This window comes from Camellia sinensis, chromosome 4, assembly GCF_055761805.1.
Source record: "Camellia sinensis isolate YWXY chromosome 4, ASM5576180v1, whole genome shotgun sequence".
NCBI classification, from domain to species: domain Eukaryota; kingdom Viridiplantae; phylum Streptophyta; class Magnoliopsida; order Ericales; family Theaceae; genus Camellia; species Camellia sinensis.
This window is the reverse complement of record NC_138964.1, coordinates 97,104,526-97,124,581: the sequence shown is the minus strand read 5'-3', so window position 1 is coordinate 97,124,581 and position 20,056 is coordinate 97,104,526. Positions and strand designations below refer to the sequence as shown.

General features: G+C 37.3%; 1 protein-coding gene across 1 annotated transcript; it reads right to left on the bottom strand.

Moving 5' to 3' along the window:
* Positions 1-8,571: 8,571 nt before the first annotated feature.
* Positions 8,572-13,965, bottom strand: LOC114296950 (eukaryotic initiation factor 4A-9). Its single transcript, XM_028241277.2, has 5 exons — positions 13,709-13,965; positions 11,790-11,859; positions 11,546-11,652; positions 10,746-11,176; positions 8,572-9,686 (listed from the first exon to the last, which is right to left on the bottom strand). The coding sequence occupies exons 2-5, from the start codon at positions 11,855-11,857 to the stop codon at positions 9,051-9,053; spliced, it is 1,242 nt and encodes a 413-aa protein (XP_028097078.1). The 5' UTR covers positions 11,858-11,859; positions 13,709-13,965; the 3' UTR covers positions 8,572-9,050.
* Between the last annotated feature and the right edge of the window lie 6,091 nt (positions 13,966-20,056).

Sequence of the window (20,056 nt, the reverse complement as noted above, 5' to 3'; positions counted from 1 at the left end):
GGGTCTTTATGACCAATCTGATCTGTTAGCACTAATGGATGTACCATATATGACTGTTTACAAATCTGAATATGTATATGAATCTGTTATGGACACCATTCATAAAACATTTACTCTGTTGTTATTCACTAAGCTTCAGCTCATTATTTATATTATGTATGTAGATGACCAGGCGCTTGAACAGGCTTGAGACTTCTAGTTCGGATTCTATTCTGTCTGCCAACCTGTGCGCCTCCCAACGAGGTTCTAGAAGTCTTTTGTGATCAAGTCCCATGGTCAACGTTTTGTGTTCTAAGTTTCAAGTTCCATTCTTTTTTGTTTTGGCTGGCCAACTTTTGTTTACTTCATATATAGGGCTAAGTCCCTTGTTGTTTATCTGTACATGTGGTGACATCATTATATATGTAAATATAAGCTTAAATTTGTTGTTCCATATAAGTCTGCACAACTTTATGGACCTTGTATTTTGATTTTTGCTTCCGCCTAGCCCCTTATTTTGCTAATCTATTTTAAAGGCCTTCGGTAATCTTAGGATTACTGGCCGGTTACGATACTAAATCTATAGGGGTAGGTTTCGGTCGTGACACTTGTCGAGAAGGTTTAGATTGTGTGTTAATGCAAGAGGGGAAAGTGATAGCATACAATTCGCGACAATTGAAAGCACATGAGAGAAATTATCCTACTCACGACCTAGAGCTAGCGGCAGTGATTTTTGCCTTAAAAATCTAAAGGCATTATTTATATGGCGAGAGATTTGAATTGTTTTCCAATCACAAGAGTTTGAAATATCTGTTTTCACATAAGGATTTTAATTTGAGGCAGAAGAGGTAGATGGAGTTTATGGACGATTATGATTTTGAGTTATACTATCATCAAGGGAAGACCAATGTATTGTCTGAAGCCTTTAGTAAGAAATCTGTAAGCAGTATAGCTAGTATTGCTATCCGGGAATAGGAGATGTTAGGTACTATTGGCGAGTTTGACTTGCATCTTGGCGAGTCCATTGAATCGGCTGTTTTTGTTCACTATAGTTACACAATCTACATTAGTGAACCGAGTTATAAAAGTACAACGGAGTGATCACGAAGTAGAGGCTATCTAAGAGAAGATTTCTAGCAGAAAGGTAGATAAGGGCTTAAACTTGTATTTTGACTCGAGTGTGAGGTACTTGGACAATCTTTTCATGCCAAATTTTTGTAGAGAGAAGGTACTCCGTAAGTTCCACCATTTACGCCTTGCAGTACATCCGGGAGGCACAAAGATGTACCACGACCTTAGCCACTAGTTTTGGTGGAAAGGGATAAAAAGAGACGTAGCCTTGTTTGTTTCGAGGTGCCTTACTTGTCAACATGTGAAGGCCGAGCACCAACGACCATTGGGTTTGTTATAACCCTTACTTATAGCCGAGTGGAAATTAGAGTATGTCACGATGGATTTTGTTGTGGGTCTTCCGAGGACTCAATGGGGTAATGATGTCGTGTAGGTGATAGTTAAGCAGCTAACTAAATCAACACACTTCTATGCGCACGAGTGACTCGGTAGATTATCTTGCTTATTTTTATATTAGGGACATATACGACTTCATCTAGTCCCTATGACTACCGTTTCGAATAGAGATTCACGTTTCACGACTCGGTTGTGGCAGAACCTATAGAATGCCTTAGGCACTAGATTGGCGTTTAGCACTGCCTATGATCCTCAGACTGACGGGCAGTCTGAGCGAATTATTCAGATCTTAGAGGACATGCTTCGGGGTTATGTTTTGGATTTTAAGGGCTCGTGGGAGAGACATTTACCTTTGGTGGAATTTGCCTATAATAACAACTTCCAGGCGAGTATTAGTATGGTACCGTTTGAGGCCTTGTATGGCCAACTGTGTAGATCTCCAATGTGTTGGGCTGAGGTGGGTGACATACCTATGTTAGGTCCTGAGTTAGTCCGGAAAAGGATGGAGAAGGTCATGCTTATTTGTAAGAGGTTAGTTTTGGCTCAGAGTCGCCAGAAGAGCTGTGTCGATCATAGGAGAAAACCTTTGTCTTTTGAGGTAGGAGATCATATATTCCTAAAAATATCACCAAGATAGAGTTTAATGAGGTTGGGGAAGAGTGAGAAGCTGTCTCCTAGATTTATTGGGCTTTTTGAGATTCTAGAGCGGATCGGAGAGGCAGCTTATCTTTTAGCCTTGTCGCCTCGACTTTTTGACGTTCATGATGTGTTTCATATTTGTATGCTGCGGAAGTATGAGCCTAATCCTTCACACGTGTTGGATTGGACCAAGTTAGAGGTAGATGAGGATACGTTGTATAAGGAGAGACTGGTATGGGTTTTAGACTCTCAAGACCAAGTCTTGCTAGGCATGACTATTCCATTGGTTAAGATGTTGTAACGACACCATGGGGTTGATGAGGCAACTTGGAAGAGTGAGGCAGAAGTCCGTGAGAAGTATCCGGACCTATTCGTTGATATTTGAGAATTGTGTTGAAAATCTTATTTATGTTGTAATATATAAACATTGTATATGTTTCGGAGAATTGAACTGTAATAGTTGATGTTGAAAAACTCTGTTTATCCTTGTTACAAATCAAGATGATATATGATTTGATTTACTTTCAGTGATTGTTGGTGGGTTTTAAATTTCGGGGACAAAATTCCTTAAGGGAGGGAGATTATAACGGTTCTGGTTTAGACCCGACCCGTTTCATGCTTTTGAATCCAAGAATCCATGTACTTAACCGTTGTTCATCTTATTTTCATCTTGTTACTAGTTGAGTTTGGTTATTTGGGAGTTGTAATTGCGTTTGGAATAAGTTTGGGAGTTAGCTTTTCAAAGAGTAGTTGTCCAAATTTTTGATTGTTTGCTCGAGCGGTCTTTCTTGCACTCAAGTAGTCTTTTACAGTCTGTAAAACTACTCGCTCAAGCGGTCTTTTGCAGGTCTGAACTTCTGGAAGGGGGTCATTGTGTGATCGAGCGGTGGTTTTGGTCGCTCGAGCAGTGCCACTTATTGTGTTTGACGCTCAAGCGTTGTTTTGGTCGCTCGAGCAGACTGTGCGTATATCAGTCCGAGAGAGGGCTATTTGAGTCATTTTTTCACCTATCTCTCTCTCTAAACATTTCAAAACCCTAAGTCTTCTCTTTCTCTCTCTAGATCTTGTGTTCTAGCCCCAAATACTCCCAACCCATGGGTTTCCTCACCCTAGCCCTTTAGGGAAAAAGGTTGAACACATCGAGGGCTTCATTCTAATAGAATGAGTCGTTTGCGGCTCCGCAAACCTATTGCTCTCTCTTGTCTTCCACTTTGAGGTAGGGATGTCTTCAACCTTTAATATGATTTTTATTTTAGTTATTTGCTCTTCGAAAAGGGTTAGTGATTTGAGAATTTTTGGGTAAACCTAAGATTTGACTTTGAAATTAAAATAGTGGTTTTTCAAATGGGTTTTTGAAAAAGGTTATGGGGATGTGTTTGTGGTTGAGATATGTTAAAATGGTGGATATCCTTTCTTAAAATTGCTTTTGTAAGTAAAAGGGGTTTTGTTCTAAAATTTTGGATAATTGAACTTGTGAAAGGAAATGGAAAATGATGTTGGGTTTTGCAGGATTGGAACAATGTTTATGTTGATGATGATGATGGAGTTAGATATGTAATATCACTCCCATTGTAAAATGATGGAATTATATCTTTTGATTGGAAACTATCTGTTGTATAGAAATAATTGTTTTAGGCTATCGATGGAGGATAACTTTGATTGTTGTAGAAATTACATGAGGATTAGGTTAAATTAAAACCAATTTCTCATGCATCTTGCATTGAGCATCGTTTTATATTAAACATGAAAATGTATTGATTTTGAGAAAAAAAATGATGAATACCTTAGTGAATCTAATTAGGGGGTGTGGTTGTGGTTATGATGTTAGCCTGTGTGTCCTTGATAAAAATCTAGAAACCCGTGCGATTAGGTGTTGACCCTTCCAGTTAATACCAATAAAATAGCTTTGGTAGTGCTTGTATAGCCTACTGGCAGACACATACCTACAGATTCCTAATGCTTTTATCCACTGCCTTGTTTTCTGTTATAAAATGATTATTTTCATGAATTGATATATAATTTGGCATTACATTGTTTGAGATGGAAAACGTGAAACGTTTGACAAACGACATGTATGTGCATTCACCTTATGACTTTGTTAAGATTCATATATTGTGTTAAAGTATCTTTACTGGGCTTTGCCTCACCTTATGTGGAAAATAACTTTCAGATACCGATGATATGTCTCTACCAAGGACGTAGCTTGGGAAAACTTGGAGCCAAGGGCTTCATTTTGTTTATTTGCCTTAGGCTTTACTAGTATTGAGTTAAACTCATTTTGTTGTATCCAAGCATCGACTTGGAAAGATGTAGCTATTAGGGCTTATAATTATTTGGTTTTACTTTTACTTTAAATTTATGCATCCATGTCATATGCTATAGATTCAAAATCTAGCATTTACGAATGTATATCGCATATGCCATCTTTTGTATTGGTCAAAATTATAAATGGAATAGAAGATGTGATGTTGTTGATCATTTGTAAGTCATATTATAAAATGGGTTATTGTTATTTATTTCGGGGCATTACATAGACCAACTCATCAAGCGCAACATCTACTAGTCCAGCGGTAAAGCACACTTCCCAAAAATTCAAAACACAAATAAAGATACTAGATGAACCATTTCACCGCTCAAGCACACGAAAGACCGCTTAAGCAGTCAAACAACTTTGGCTTCTTAACTTCGGGGGCGTTGCGAGCTAATCGGGCAGCTCGATCTCCATGCTTAATCAAAGAAGTGGCAATTAAGGAATACTCAAATCAAGATCCAGAATGTTAGCACAAACTTCTCTATACATAAACAACTCAGGTTAAATTCGCATCCAAACTCTCATAACTCACAGAAACAGTATAGCGAATAAAAAAATACAATTGAATAAAATTTTGTCTAACGAGATTGCCAATTACAAAAGCCTAACAATCTCTCAATTTGGCAATTCCGTGACAACATTACAACCGACAAAGACAACTTTCTCAAGGTCAAAATTTGCAAAACAGCTATTAGTGCCATAAGAATATATGATAACATGAAACATATAACAATATGAAAATTTTAAAAGAATATCATGCTATCAAGCAACAACATCACCTAAAAAATCTCCCCCTCAAACATACTCTTCCTTTCTGTCATGAATTATCAAAGAAAACTCAATCAACAAAAGTAAGGACAAAATCTAACCACAAAAGCGAGGACTAAGACATCATAATTAAGGGACGAGATGGTATAGAAATAAAAATAAATAAATAAATTTTAAAAAATACAAAAAAAAACAATAGCAGGTGATATATGTAACTGCTCGGGTCGACACCCGACCCTTATTCCTTTTCGTATAAAGATGTTAGAAAAAGATTTTCTGTCAAAAATTAGACTTAGGTTGAAAATTTACCGAGTGTGAAAATTGAGTTTTTCAAAACTTACGATTTTGAAAATAAATTTTAATGGTAATTGTTCCTTATATATTAAATAGTCTAATTTAATTTATAGGATTTTTCTACAAAGTATTAACCCCTTTACTTCAACATTAAACTTAGAAATTTCAGTCGAAAAATTATTTTTATACTAAAACTAAGGAAACTACTTTTAATTTACTTGGATTTTATTTATTTATTTTTTTTTTTTGTATTTTTCTTTGAATCTAAATGGGAGTATTTCCTTATTTACATTGTAAACTTAAGTAAATGCTTTCATTTAGCATTTACTTAAATGGTTACATATGAAAATAAAGTTGACGTGTTCGAACAATGAGAGTGCATCAAGTATCTTGTTTTGCAGACAAATGCTGAGAGATTGAGTTCACCGCTCAAGCAGTCTGCGCGATATCAACAACTTAAAAATTGCTTTTTGGGTTATATTTCTTTAACTTTTTCTTTTTCTCTTTCTTTTCCCTCTCCTAAACTCCAAAACCCAAGTTTTCTCTCTCTAAAAATTTCTCATTTCACTAAGAATTAAGCCTAGATCCCTTGCAAAAAGTGAAGATGAAGTGAAGATCAATATTATGTTTTTCTTAAAAATCTCTTTGGGTTTTCATCTTTTTGCCTTGATTTTGAGGTAGTAGAGGTATTTTTAGGTCTTGTTTGATAACGGATTATTTTAGTAATTTTTTAATTTCTTATGAAAAAAATATGCAAAAACATAAAATAAAATAAATAAAAAAAACGATGTGACAACTTATAATGCCTTTTTAACTTTTTGACTATCTATAATTTGAGGTATATGTGTTGTATTTTCTTAGTTATAGAAATATATAAGATGATTTTATTGTATAAAATGGGTTTGACAAACAAAAAGAGGCTTATACTTGGCCTCGTTTGGGAACAGGCTAATTTAGTAACTTTTTGGTTATTTGACTAAAATATGAGCTAAAAAAAAACTAATATGTTTGGGATGACTTTTTGACTTTTTACAAAAAAATGTGCAAAAAGTTGAAAGAAAAAGAAATCTTTGACTTTTTTATATGGGTTGTTGATTTTTTGACTTTTTTAGTAACTTTTGAACTTTTTAACTAAACCGGCCTGTTGCCCAACGATTAACATTTTTTAGAAAGATTATAAATGTTTCTTATTGATTATTATTGTTAATGATGAGTATTGGCTCTTTACATGTAAAAGAGGAGAAATCTCCATTTTTTTTTTAAATCTAAGCCTTGTTTAGTTTGCTTTTGAGAAACAAATTTTAGAGAAAATTTTACAAAATTTTACTTGATTTAGTGATTTTAGAAAAAAAATTTCAAAATCACTCTTTTTACACATCAATCAATCATTTTTTCTCTCTCCTCTCTCCTACTCAATTACTTTTTCTCTCTGACACACATCTACTTAATTACAACAAAACATCAAATCATTCCAAACTCTCATACTACAAAACTATTTCTAAAATATACAATCAAAAAAAAAATATTCTAAACTCTCCCCAAAATCTTTTTTGAAAATTTATCTCTCAAAACCAAACCAAACCAAACCAAAGACACCCCAATTTTCTAAATTTTATTCAATAATGGAGTTTAGCTCAATTGACTTTTAAACCTTAAAATTGGGTGAATGATCATTACAAATGTGTAAAACATATAAGTTTGATTCATCTTGAAAATGTGTGTTGAGATAGATGAATGTTGTTGTGGAAATGAAAAATTGAAGAAAATCTTTTTGTTTCTTGCTATTGTGAGTCAGATAATCAAAATAAATAAATAAATAAACAATCATTCAAAATAAATAAATAAAATAAAGAACAAAACATAGTAGGCCCCATAAAGAGAACATTGGCTTGCTTGAGAGACAGATACATAGTGCGTTGGTAAAAATATTTTATGATGCCCTCCCCTCCCAAAATAATGCCAGACCCAAAAGATTTATCAAAAATTTTACTAAATGTCTCGTATTTGATAAAAAATTTGATAAATATTTTGGGTTTCTAGCATTTTCCGGAGTGGAAACCTGCAATTGGCACAGGATGGGCCCGAATAGATGTATAAGAGAAGGTGAGCCAAATCACGAGGTACCTCCACAAAAGCCCAAAAGAGTTAGGCGAGCACACACCAAGAAAATGGTGGGAATGACTAAATCGACTAAGAGAAGTATCCAGTTAAATGAAAAGACAAGCAATAAAGTTGGACCATCAGATGTCTAACAAGGTCCAATGGGTGATAGGATGTCTAAACCAAGGAGGTGGTCTACTACATTATAAATAGAGGGGAAGGCAGCATACCCGATACATCACAACTAACCATCTCTTCTCTACTCTTGAACATCTTGGTCAAGTACTGAATTGACAGTCTGAATGCTCTCCCGACCAAAACCTACGACAGCCTCTTAGCAGCCTCATTTGTTTTGCAGGCCCTAGGAAAACAAAGCGCTCACCTTGCTCTCATCCAGTGTGAGGCAAATCCGCCGTCCACAAAGTCATTTCAACTCCACAATATAATTGTCATGGTGGAAAATGTTCAATCTGATTCATAGGGGATGACAAGGATGACATAATAGATTGGGAGAAGGGTTAAGAGTGGGGAAAAAAACCAAAAGGCACTCTGCCATCTGCAATATTTTTTGACCAGTTCACCACCAAAAAAATCTAAAATGCATATACTCGTTCCCACCAAACCCCCAAAGAAAGAAAAGAAGAAACATGAGGGCAATTCACTGTAGGTGCAACTATCATAATTATCTTAAAGCATCATTTAATCCCCAAGTCTGAACGAACACCATGCATCATCCCCAACAAAAAAAGAAAAAAATCAACACAAGTCATGCCAACAGACAGAATCATTAATAAATAAATAATACTCCCACTAAACAGAGCAGCCAATAAACAAAATGTATCTGTAAAAGGCAGAAACAAAGGTGAAGTAGGTTTAGTCACCAATGCAAATAAAAATCTTGAAGCAATTTTATGATGTATCCCCTTCTTAAAATTAAAAGGCCTTGGCGATAAGGAAACCAATCAAACGTGAAGTAGGTCTAGTCACCAATGCAAATAAAAATCTTGATGCAATTTTATAATGTATCCCCTTCTTAAAATTAAAAGACCTTGGCCACTAAGGAAACAAATCAAACATGAAGTAGGTCTAGTCACCAATGCAAATAAAAATCTTGATGCAATTTTATAATGTATCCCCTTCTTAAAATTAAAAGACATTAGGAAACCGATCAAATCTACAATATTCTTGATAATTAAATAAAACATGAAAGAAAAAAACAAAAAAAAACAAAACAAAAGTAAAAAATAAAAAGAGGAAAAAGGGCATACGGTACAAAACCCTACCTGCAACAAAACTTGCATAATCACATGCCCACCAGACACAAATGGGTAACTTGACACTCACCCACCCAAGCACTAATGTCAGGGCACATATCATCAGATGGTCAGATATGTTTTGCAACATTGAATTAAGACACTAGACACCAAAAAAAAACGAGCTATTACTTGCTTGACCAGAAACCCCTTACCTCACTGAACCAGGAAAAACCTCATTAGAGGAGATCAGCAACATTGGATGGCAGCTCTTCAACAAGCACATTATAGAACCTCTGAATATCAGCTAGCATTCTCTCATCTTCCTTCGTCACAAAGTTAATAGCAACGCCTTTTCTTCCAAAACGTCCACTTCGTCCAATACGGTGGAGATAATTTTCTGGCTGAGTTGGCAGGTCATAGTTTATGACAAGGGAGACTTGCTGCACATCAATACCACGAGCCAAGAGATCAGTGGTGATGAGAACACGAGACGAGCCAGAGCGAAATTCACGCATAATTATGTCCCGAGTGTTCTGATCCATGTCTCCATGAGTGGCTGAGACTGTGTGGTCACGGCTTCGCATTTTGTCAGTAAGCCAGTCAACCTTTCGCCTGGTGTTAACAAAAATGACACTCTGGGTAATGGCCAGTGTTTCATAGAGATCACAGAGTGTTTCAAGCTTCCATTCTTCCTTGTCAACGTTGACATAAAACTGCTTAATACCCTCAAGGGTGAGCTCATCACGTTTTACCAAGATCCTCACAGGCTTGTTCATGAACTTTCTTGTAATCTCAAGAGCTTCAGGTGGCATTGTGGCGGAGAATACCCCAACTTGAACTTTAGATGGCAGCAGCTGGAAAATGTCATAGATCTGACAGGACGGAAATCCATTATCAGAAAAGATAATATAAAAAATTATTCTCAAATCTCAAGAAACTCATTCTAAATATAGTTGTTTAGAACAAGACTAAGTCAATCTATTCCGAGGAAAATAGAGGCATAATTATGAAATTTATAATTCAAAGCACCAATTCCCATGCAAGTGAAGAATTTGATATACCAATAGTTCTTAACACAGAATAGAAGAGACCCAAATAAACAAGCACACTGAGAAGTCTAACAATAAGAGAAGCTAAGATTTTCCAGCAAAGCAAATTAATGTCTCATGTTGTCATCAAGTCTCATAAAATTGGAATCTACACTTCAATTGCTCATAATGTTGACAATGAGATGAACATGCATAAAGTTGCATTAACTACAGTTGATTTGTTATTGTGTTTTATTTCTGTTCCAATACCGTCTACATATAATACAATAGGAACACCTATACTATGCAAATAGTCATAAAAGTTGTCCAGTTAACGAGGACAAATTAAAAGAGTGGGGGAAAAAATTGAAGCTCCACACAATGAATATATGAAACAAATATAGAAAAAGCATACAGATAGCATTTAGTTTCTCTAAGGGCATCCTAGCAAGCTCCTACCGAAACTGAAAAGTAACAGCCTCTGCTCAATTTTAAGTATATTATTTTTTTCATAAAGCAATCTGTTACTTCATGACATTCAAGTTCATCAGTTTCAGTTTTATAAGGCCATAACAATATTACCAGCAACTCATTCAATTCCAGGATAAGATCTAATCTGGTTATTACCATTCCAAAATCAACAAAGAGTTTCTTCATGCTTTTACTTTAACAAATAAAAAAAAAAAAAATTTAAAAATTGGGGACTGATGACTTATGTTGTTAATAATTAATAACCCACCCAAGAGAAATTGTGTGCCACATATGGGCACATGATGTCACTGGTTACATGAACATGCACATATGCATGCACATTTAAACATGTATTTATGTCTATATGCATGCAATGATGCAAGAGTAGAGTCGCACACAAAATAAAAGAAAATTGGAGGGAAAAAAAAGGACCTGATCTTTAAAACCTCGTGAAAGCATTTCATCAGCCTCATCCAACACAAACATTTTAATGTAATCAGGGCGAAGTGACTGCCTTCGCAACATGTCAAACACGCGACCAGGGGTGCCAACAACAACATGAACACCACTGGAAAGAATACGTTGATCCTCACGAACACTGGTCCCACCAACACAAGCATGAACTTTCACACCAAGGTAGTCACCAAGTGCTCGCATAACCTTCTCAATCTGCTGTGCAAGTTCTCGAGTAGGTGCCAAAACCAAAGCCTGGCATTGCACTAAACCATAATCAAGTTGCTGCAGGATTCCAGAGCAGAAAGTAGCAGTTTTTCCGGTTCCAGACTGGGCCTGCTGAATAACGTCAAGTCCCTTGCAGAATGGAACAATTCCCCTTTGCTGGATTGCGGATGGCTTCTCAAAACCTTCAAAATAAATAGGAAAGGTCATATTGAAAATCTCAGTACGTGGTCCACTAGAATAACATGCTCATTATAAACACAAGTAATTATCAATCATGTAATAACTTATCCTATAATACTTATCATGTAATACTTATCAAGAAGGTGGGCAAGCTTATCATGTAATAACTAAATCTTCGACTATGAAGGTGGGCAAGCTTCTAAATTTGACAATTGGGGACAAGAATCATGCAGAACAGAAGTGGAATATAAAAAAAAATGGCGGTTCCAAATTGATTTGATCACCAATGCAATAACAAGTATATCTAGTGAATAGCGAAAACATCCACTCTCAAATTTTTTTAAGTACTAGAATAGCTTCCGAATACTTACCATAAGCATAGATGCCCCTAAGGAGGTTCTCTTGCAATCCCATAGCATCAAAGCTTTCACATACCTCATCATACGATGTGAAAAAATCTTGTCCATCAGATGACAGTCTGTGCCAATCAATTCAACAAAAAATAAGCATAAATGTAATCATCCACCAAAAGTCATATGTAGATGTTAAAATAATTTAGACAAAACATTTTAATATAGCTATAGTGAAACAGACAGCAGGTGACAAAGAACTTACAACTCAGTCATTTTGGCATCATATTGACGAGTATCAAATTGCGATCCTTCGGGTGCCAAACCTGCCATGACTGAAACCAAAAAAATCATAAATAACATTTGGCAAATTGAGATCTTTAGGACAAGAAAGGTTGACAATTTGCAACAACACTGAACCAGCCAAAACATATTTGGGTTACAAAAACAGTTCCTTATTCATAAAATCAACAGGAAAATTTAAAAAACATTGCAACTCCCTCTGCCCTATCACACACAAACACACACAGAAGTAAAAGAAAAAGGTTTCTCCAGTGCATTAATGATTGTACTACACTGGAGGAACGCTTTCTTTTACTACTCTCTCTATCTCTCTCACTCACTCTCTCATGCACGCAACGCACATATGAAGACACATGAAAAGATAATACAACAAATTTTGCCACCGACCAAGATGCAAGCACGTCCTTTTTCATATAAGATGCAAGAACCTCTATTTTGGGGTAACGCAACAGAAGAGCCAAGCTTGCAAACCATATAAGGTGACATACAAGCATTAAACTTTTTGTACTGTGGGGAGACAAACAGATTGAGATGGCCATTGGGATATCAGGAGGTTAGTCCAGTGCCTCAAGCAGCTTTCCCTCTTCCCCCAAAGTTCAGTAACAGTCAAGCTCTTGCATGCATAAAGGACATTCACAGAAAAAGCAACTAACTTCCCCCCCCCCCCCCCCCCTCCCCCTATAGATCAACAATGCAATAACTTAAAGATCAAATTTAAACCCCCCCCCCCCCCCTATAGATCAACAATGCAATAACTTAAAGATCAAATTTAAACCTTAAATCCTGAAGACAAATAAGAAAGAATTAAGAAAAACATCTCACCATTTTTTTTCCCCTTATAAAACAAAAAATAAAATTTTAAAAAAAGATGGTATTAAGTTCCAACCCCAAGTACCAACCACTTGGGGACAGATCTAGTGTAGGACACCTGCCTCTCCTCAACTTTTCAAAAAAATACAATTTTAGCTTAGGTTTTGAAAATGTTTTCAAATTTTCCCTTCTAAAATTATATAATACCCTTCAAAATTTTCTTATTTTTCTTCCAACAAATTCAACCCACCATCAATAAAAATATTGACAAAGATTGCCTTCTTATTTAATACAAATTTAAGAAGATATTTTCTTTTTAGTGTGTGTATTTAATTGATATTTTTTTATTCTATTTTATATTGTACTTCACCATTCTATAGATGTCAATTTACAATGGTTTTTATCTTAGCTATTGGAGTAATTTTGAAAAATATTGATAAAAAAAAAAACAAAAAATTTCACCCAACTAAACTTTGTGTTCCAAACCGACCGACCTCACCCAAAAATTTATCTTAACATTTGCCCCCCTCGACTAAATTCCCGGCTCTGCCAACCCCTAATGAGTTTTTAGTAAAGAGTAAAGGCCTCTCTAGCTTTATGTATTCCCAAGAGGTCTCTCAATCCCCACGCAATGGGCTTCAAAAATAAGAATTACATACAAAACTATGAACACAACGGCCATTCACATATTCTAATTGCTTCACAAGTCAAGCATGCACGCCAAACAGAATACCATGGTGTTTTTTCAATAGATAACAGCTTTTATCTATCAAAGTTAAAAGCTTCCAGGCAAAGCTATTCAGTTTAATAGCTGAATAGCTTCAAACCAAACCAAACCAAACCACAACAAACATAACAGCTTCAAACGTTCTTTGCTTTTCTTCTTTTCCGTTTCAAAAGATGGCTTAATACAACCAGAAATCGACGTATGTATATGCTAAAATACAAATAATTTACAAGCATGCGAACATGGATCGATCTATAAAAAAAAACTTTTGCGTTATCGACAACGAAGAACAGTGGAAGATACATACAGAAGGGTAGAGGAAGAAGAGAATATAGACGACGAACCTGCGATTGATGAGAGAGAGATTGGTGATGATCGGTGTGGAGAGAGAGAGAGAGAGAGAGAGAGAGTTGGAGAGCTTTGTGTTGTGCTGAAGAGCTAGGGTTTCCCAACTCCTCGGATCTGCGTCCTGGAGTTGAAGGAATGCAAGCAATAGAGAGTGAGAGGATTGGGGAAGGGGAAGAGATTTTCATTATATCAGAATTCTTTGAGTGACCAATTTGCCCTTGCTCTTTATCTTTTATTACTTTTCGATCCGTTTGGCTTACGAGATAGCGCATGACATGAAAAAGGTTACTTGTACCCTCTCCAATCTGTCAACAATTTTTTCGTCAAATTTAATTTTAAATTTAAGTAAAAAATTGATTTGATATGAATTACTTTAATTCTTTATTTAAATTTTTTTCAAAAACTTTTTAAAAATTTTTCTTTTATTCCAAATTTCTTTTTTCATCAAATTTGGTAAGAGGCGCTATTCTCGTGGGAACTTAGTTAGACACTATACGACAGAATAGATTAGGGAACTCAGTTGGAGAGTACTTTCCGACCTCACAACCAAACAGACTTTCTATTGAGATTTAAGGAACTTAGTTGGAGAGTACACGATAGAATAGATTAAACCAACACCTGCGCACAAGAGAGTAAGAAATACCACGGTGGCTCATCCACTAAGAGCATTTCAACGATCAAGTCAGTCATTTATCTCACAAAATATCGGCACAAATAAAACAACTCTCAATTAAAGCGTATCTTAAGCCCACGGGAGTGCTTTACTTTTATAGTCAATAGTGCCCTCGTCCTCTAGAAATATCCCTTTGTAGGACTCTATCATTTCGCCAGGATTACATCCATCTCAGACTCCTCTATTCAGATAAGAATGAACTCCCTAAAGAATCTCATCTCTGTCTGCACAAACAGCCTCAAACTATCACAGACTCTCGTGCTTTATTCAAATATCTCAGATTCCGGTATAATAGCACCATACATCGGCATCTCGATCCATCCATGTGGCGCATCGGCTAACAATTTCGATCACATAGACAGCCTCAAAAATATGTCTCCACAACTACTCCATAGATTCTATTAACTTGGCATTTTGAGATAATAGAACCCATATCGTCTGATCTTCCAACATGTCAGCTAAACAACATGCTAGAGATACTCCCCCGACCGAGATCATGACTCGTTGGCTTCAAAAATCAAAGACTTGCATGTGCACTAGTCAAAAATTAAGAACTAAAATGTTCTTTCTCATTCAAGTTCAATATCTCAACCGAGATTGCGCCACAAGCCAAGGTCATGACTTACTTGTTCAAGAATTTCATAAGTCCAAAACCCATGAGCTATCATGTTATAACTGCCTAAACCGTTTCGCCCACGTGTCATCACCTCACCAATCCGTACTTATCATGTTGCAAATGCGTCGCATTAACCCTGACCCACGCTACCTGACGCCAGCTGACGTCGGTGTGAGCATGTCTTCCAAGGCATTTGAAATGATTTTGTTGTCATCTTTTGCATTTCCCACAAAACTCTCTCCATTTCTCTTCGTCTCTTCACTTCTTCATTTTCCACTTTCTCTCATGTCAGTCTTTCTCTCTCTCTCTCTCTCTCTATATATATATATATATATATCTAAAACTCTCCTCTGACCTCCATTGACGCTTGTTCAAGCTTCTTGCAACCCCTTTGGTTTACCAACTCCGACAACCGTTCCAATAGTTTGCTCCGACCAAAGTAACCGTCTTATTGTGGCGATCACAATTTTGGCATTCATTTCATCATCTCCAATCTGTAAGTCCATCATTCATGCCTTTTCAACTTCATATTTTTTTTTTTTTTTTACTATTCTTTATGTTCTTGAGCATATTCTTTACAATCTACCACTATCATTTTGCACATTCTCATCACACTCTGAAATATGATATTCATGCTTTGCACCTGCTCTTGAGGTTTTGTGTCACGCCCTTTTATCATGTGCAAATTCTGAATTTGTTTCTCTTCATGCTTTTCCACTATTTTCCAGATTATTCTGTCAAATTCTTGCATATCTGCCATTGTTCTTGAACAATCTAGGATAAAAATTGGGTTTTGCCACACACTAGGAAAACAAAAACTCAAAACATCCATAACTTTTTCCAAAAACCCTAGGTCTTCAACACCTTAGACAAAACACCCAGAATTTTCCCTCGGGAAACTGTGCCAAACACTTTTGCTGAGATCATAAGTATGTATAAGTGGAGAGTAGACACCCCAATCCAAATAGAGAACTTTTGCCGAGAGTTCATGTCACAACCCAAGAACCTGCCCCTAAAGGTTCGGGTATGACCTATGCAAAAACGGACATAAAAACTGATGTACATACCGTACGGGGCCTTATCGGAAGCATAAAATATTAATCTAACAAAATACAAGTATACTCCATTGAGCTATTTCTGATATGCCAGGATCTCATGCATTACATATATCGTCAAAAGCGGATAAAGTTTAAAACTATATCCTTGGATATCGTGTACAAACATATACATTTACAGTCCTAGCCCGATAATTGGGCATAACAAAAGGAATATGGAAGTTATGTACAACATTCGTAGATGGCTCTCAAAAGTAAACCCATATCTTAGCAGCTTCACAAAAACAATTGGCCTGGTATGGTGCCTGGACATGGAAAGGTTGATAAAAGGGACAGCGTCAAGTTAGGATTGACCCCCTGACTGATAACCTACAGAAATGGACATTATAAAGAGTGAGCCGGGCTCAATGAGTAGTAATACATAATGAATGACGTCTATCTTGAAATTTAAATACATCAATACATAAAAAGATGCAACATGCACTTGGTTTATCTGATTCTGCGTTTAGTTCATACTGGCTCTAGGCCTAATCCTGTGACATGAGCATGTGGCTATAAGCCCTTGAAACATGATGGCACGAAGCCCTTGAACATATGGCACGAGGCCCTTGCAATACACTTGAAACTTGTGGCACGAGGCCCTTGAAAGACACTTGAAACTTGTGGCACAAGGCCCTTGAAAATGGCATATAGCCCTTGTAAATGCTTTTCGTTACATGCTTTAACATTAACATGTCCTAAACATGCATAAATACATTACATGCTTGAGACATTAACATAATTGCCTTACATGCCTTGAAACATTGACATGACTGCATAACATTATATACGTACTACTACTCACAGTGTTGAGGTGGCGTGTTGCTTCCTTCTGGAATGTGCCCTGCACACAATTAATACATTAGTTTCTTTTTTTTTTAAAACATTTCCTGAGTCTTACACCTTGCATGCATTTACAACCGCTTTAAAATCATCTGTAAAATATTTTAAAAATACCAGAGAGACAAGCACTCAAAACTGAGCAAACATTTAATTTTTCTTGAAAATGAGTCTCCCGCTCGAGCGCCACTTTGTCCGCTCGAGCGGACTGTAAAATGCACAAAACTGCTGAGAGGTGGTTTTTCCCGCTCGAGCGGGCTTTCCGCCGCTCGAGCGGACCGAGCAGATTCTGAAATTCTGAACCTCCATTCAAGTCCCAACCTGGTATCCACTCCATTTTTTACATGCAACCCAAGGTTAGGTTAATGCAATATTCCCACCTACCATCACTATAACATGGATTCTACCTTGAGTATGATAAATTAACCAAGATTAGAAGCTTCAACAAGCCATCTCTCTCTCTAACTCCATTCTTGGATTCAAGTTCTTCATATCCCTGAAACATAACACATGATATATGCATAATTCCATGAAGTGATGATAGAATACCGTAGATTGAAGTATAATTTCATACCACACCCAATCTAGATGCCTAAGCAATCAATTGAGAGAAATCCTCATTAATCAAGCATGAATTAGACATGAATCAAACATACACATAAATTACAAACTCCAAGTGGCCATAATAAGAAGGATTTGAGCTTACCTTGAATTCAATCCTACACCTCTAACAATTTGCCAAGCTTTCTTGTTGAATCCCTTCTCCCCCAATTTCTCTTCTTCACTTTCTCTTATTTTCTCCCCCAAAATGGTATTCACGTTTTTTTTTTTTTTTGTTTTTGACCCAAGCTCATGAAGTCTTAGAAGTATATATTCATAAATAAGGCATATAAGACAAAAATGAATTGTTTAATCATTCCAAAATTAAAATTTCGCAAACATGCTTAATATTACTTAAAAATTGTGCTGATCACAGATATATAATCAATTTCAGCTAATTAAGCTGTTAAGGCTTCCAATTTCTAATTCAAACGTGTTAATGGTGACAGATAGTTTCCTTGTGAGACAGATAGACGTTCATAGACATGGATTTCACTTCCTAAATCATAATTTTTCACGAAACTAGACAGTAAGCATTTGAAAGTACTAATCGAGGACTAAGAATATAACAGAAATCATGTGCGAGGGTCGGGTTATTACACTCTCCCCCCCTTAAATAAGTTTGGTCCTCCAAACTTGTGTTACCTTAGGGTTGGAACAGGTGTGGGTATTGATGTTGCATTTCTTCCTCTCTTTCCCATGTTGCGTCAATTCCGTAATGTTCTTGCCACTCAACTTTTACCATTGGAATCTCACGGGTTCGTAGTTGTTTTGCTTGTCGGTCCAAAATGCGAATTGGTCTTTCTTCATAAATCAACTTGTCATTCAACTCAATTTGGTGGTAGTCAATAACATGTGACGGATCCGGAAGGTACCCACGAAGCATAGAGACATGAAACACGTTATGCACTTGACTCATATGTGGTGGAAGGGCAACTCGGTAAGCTACCGGACCCACTTTTTCCAGAATTTGAAAAGGACCGACGTACCGGGGTGTCAACTTACCTTTCTTTCCGAATCTTGGGTGCCCTTTCATCGGAGTGACTTTCACGAAAACATAGCTATCCACGTCAAATTCCAAATCTCTCCGTCGGTTATCAGCATAACTTTTCTGCCTACTTTGAGCAGTTTTCAACCTTTCCCGAATAACGTGAACTTTTTCAGTGGTCAACTGAACAATTTCAGGCCCCAATAAGGATTTGTCTCCAACTTCAGCCCAGCACACGGGAGAACGGCATGGTCTTCCATACAAAGCTTCATAAGGTGCCATGTCTATGCTCGAATGGTAACTATTATTAGACGCAAATTCTATCAACTACATAGCTCGCCGTTCGTTCCGGCGATTGAGAATGCATCATTACCCTCAGGCTTCATCCAGCCTAAATTTACCACGTACGAAGGGAAGACAGATCCTTACATGCACCTAAGCCACTTCCGCTAGGTTATGGCAGTATATCGACAAAACGAGGCTTTGATGTGCATCCTCTTCCCATCAAACCTTGGTGACCTAGGCTTGACTTGGTTCGAACAACTTCCAGAAGGCAGCATAGCCTCCTGGGCGCAATTGGCGGAGGCATTCGTAACAAGGTTCAGAACAAACACCAAAACCCCGGTGGAAATTGATTAACTACTCTCCATCGACATGGGCGAAAAATAGTCATTAAAATCCTACAACAGCCGCTACTGGGAGACCTTCAACCAGATTGGGGAATGCCCACCAATCTCGCTATCGCACAATACAAAAGAGGCCTTCCAGTCGGGAACAGACTAAGGGACTCAATCACTATGACACCGCCTCTCACGATGAAGGCCTTAATGGAGAGAGTGCACCAACACATTCGGGTAGAAGAAGATGGCGCCTGTGCTAAAGCAAAGTCTAGCACGACGGCAGTACCAGATAAAAAGATCGCGACAAAGGTCAACGCGGTAGAACGTTCGAACAAAAACGGACGAGGCAGGCGGGACAACGGAGAAGACCAGGATAAAATATGGTTAAGAATCCGTACTGCCATTACCATGGTATTCAAAAAACCGATCTATCGGATTCTGAGCGAAATACGCGATGAGCCTTTCGTCAGATGGCTAGCTAAGCTAGGAGAAGCACAGAAAGACTACGACGAAGATCGCGATGCACCTTCCACAAAGAAAAGGGGCACCGCACTGAAAATTGTATGCCATTGAGACAGCATCTAGAGGAGTTGGTGGCAGCTGGTCACCTGGATAAATACATTGAAGGAGGGACGCAACCAGCCCCCCAGGACCACAATAACCCCAATGGAATGCCAATTGACACCCCACCTCAAGGTGTGATCAATGTGATACATGGAGTATTCGAACCTGAGGGTGTATGCGAGCTTAGAGGATCGATCAAGATGGCTGAGCACTTAAGAGAAGTACTAAGCGCTCAACCTACCATCAAAAAGGGGAGAACAGACCCTACGAACGTCATGTCTTTTTCAGACAAGGACTTGGAAAGAATATATTGCCCTCACAACGATGCACTGGTCATCACCCTCCGCGT

Coding starts and splice junctions, on each gene's coding strand:
- LOC114296950 (XM_028241277.2), bottom strand. CDS start 11,857: ATGGCAGGTTTGGCACCCGAAGGATCGCAATTTGATACTCGTCAATAT. Junction 11,177..11,545: donor TAGGGGCATCTATGCTTATG/GTAAGTATTCGG, acceptor TTTATTTTGAAG/GTTTTGAGAAGCCATCCGCA. Junction 9,687..10,745: donor CACGAGGTTTTAAAGATCAG/GTCCTTTTTTTT, acceptor CCGTCCTGTCAG/ATCTATGACATTTTCCAGCT.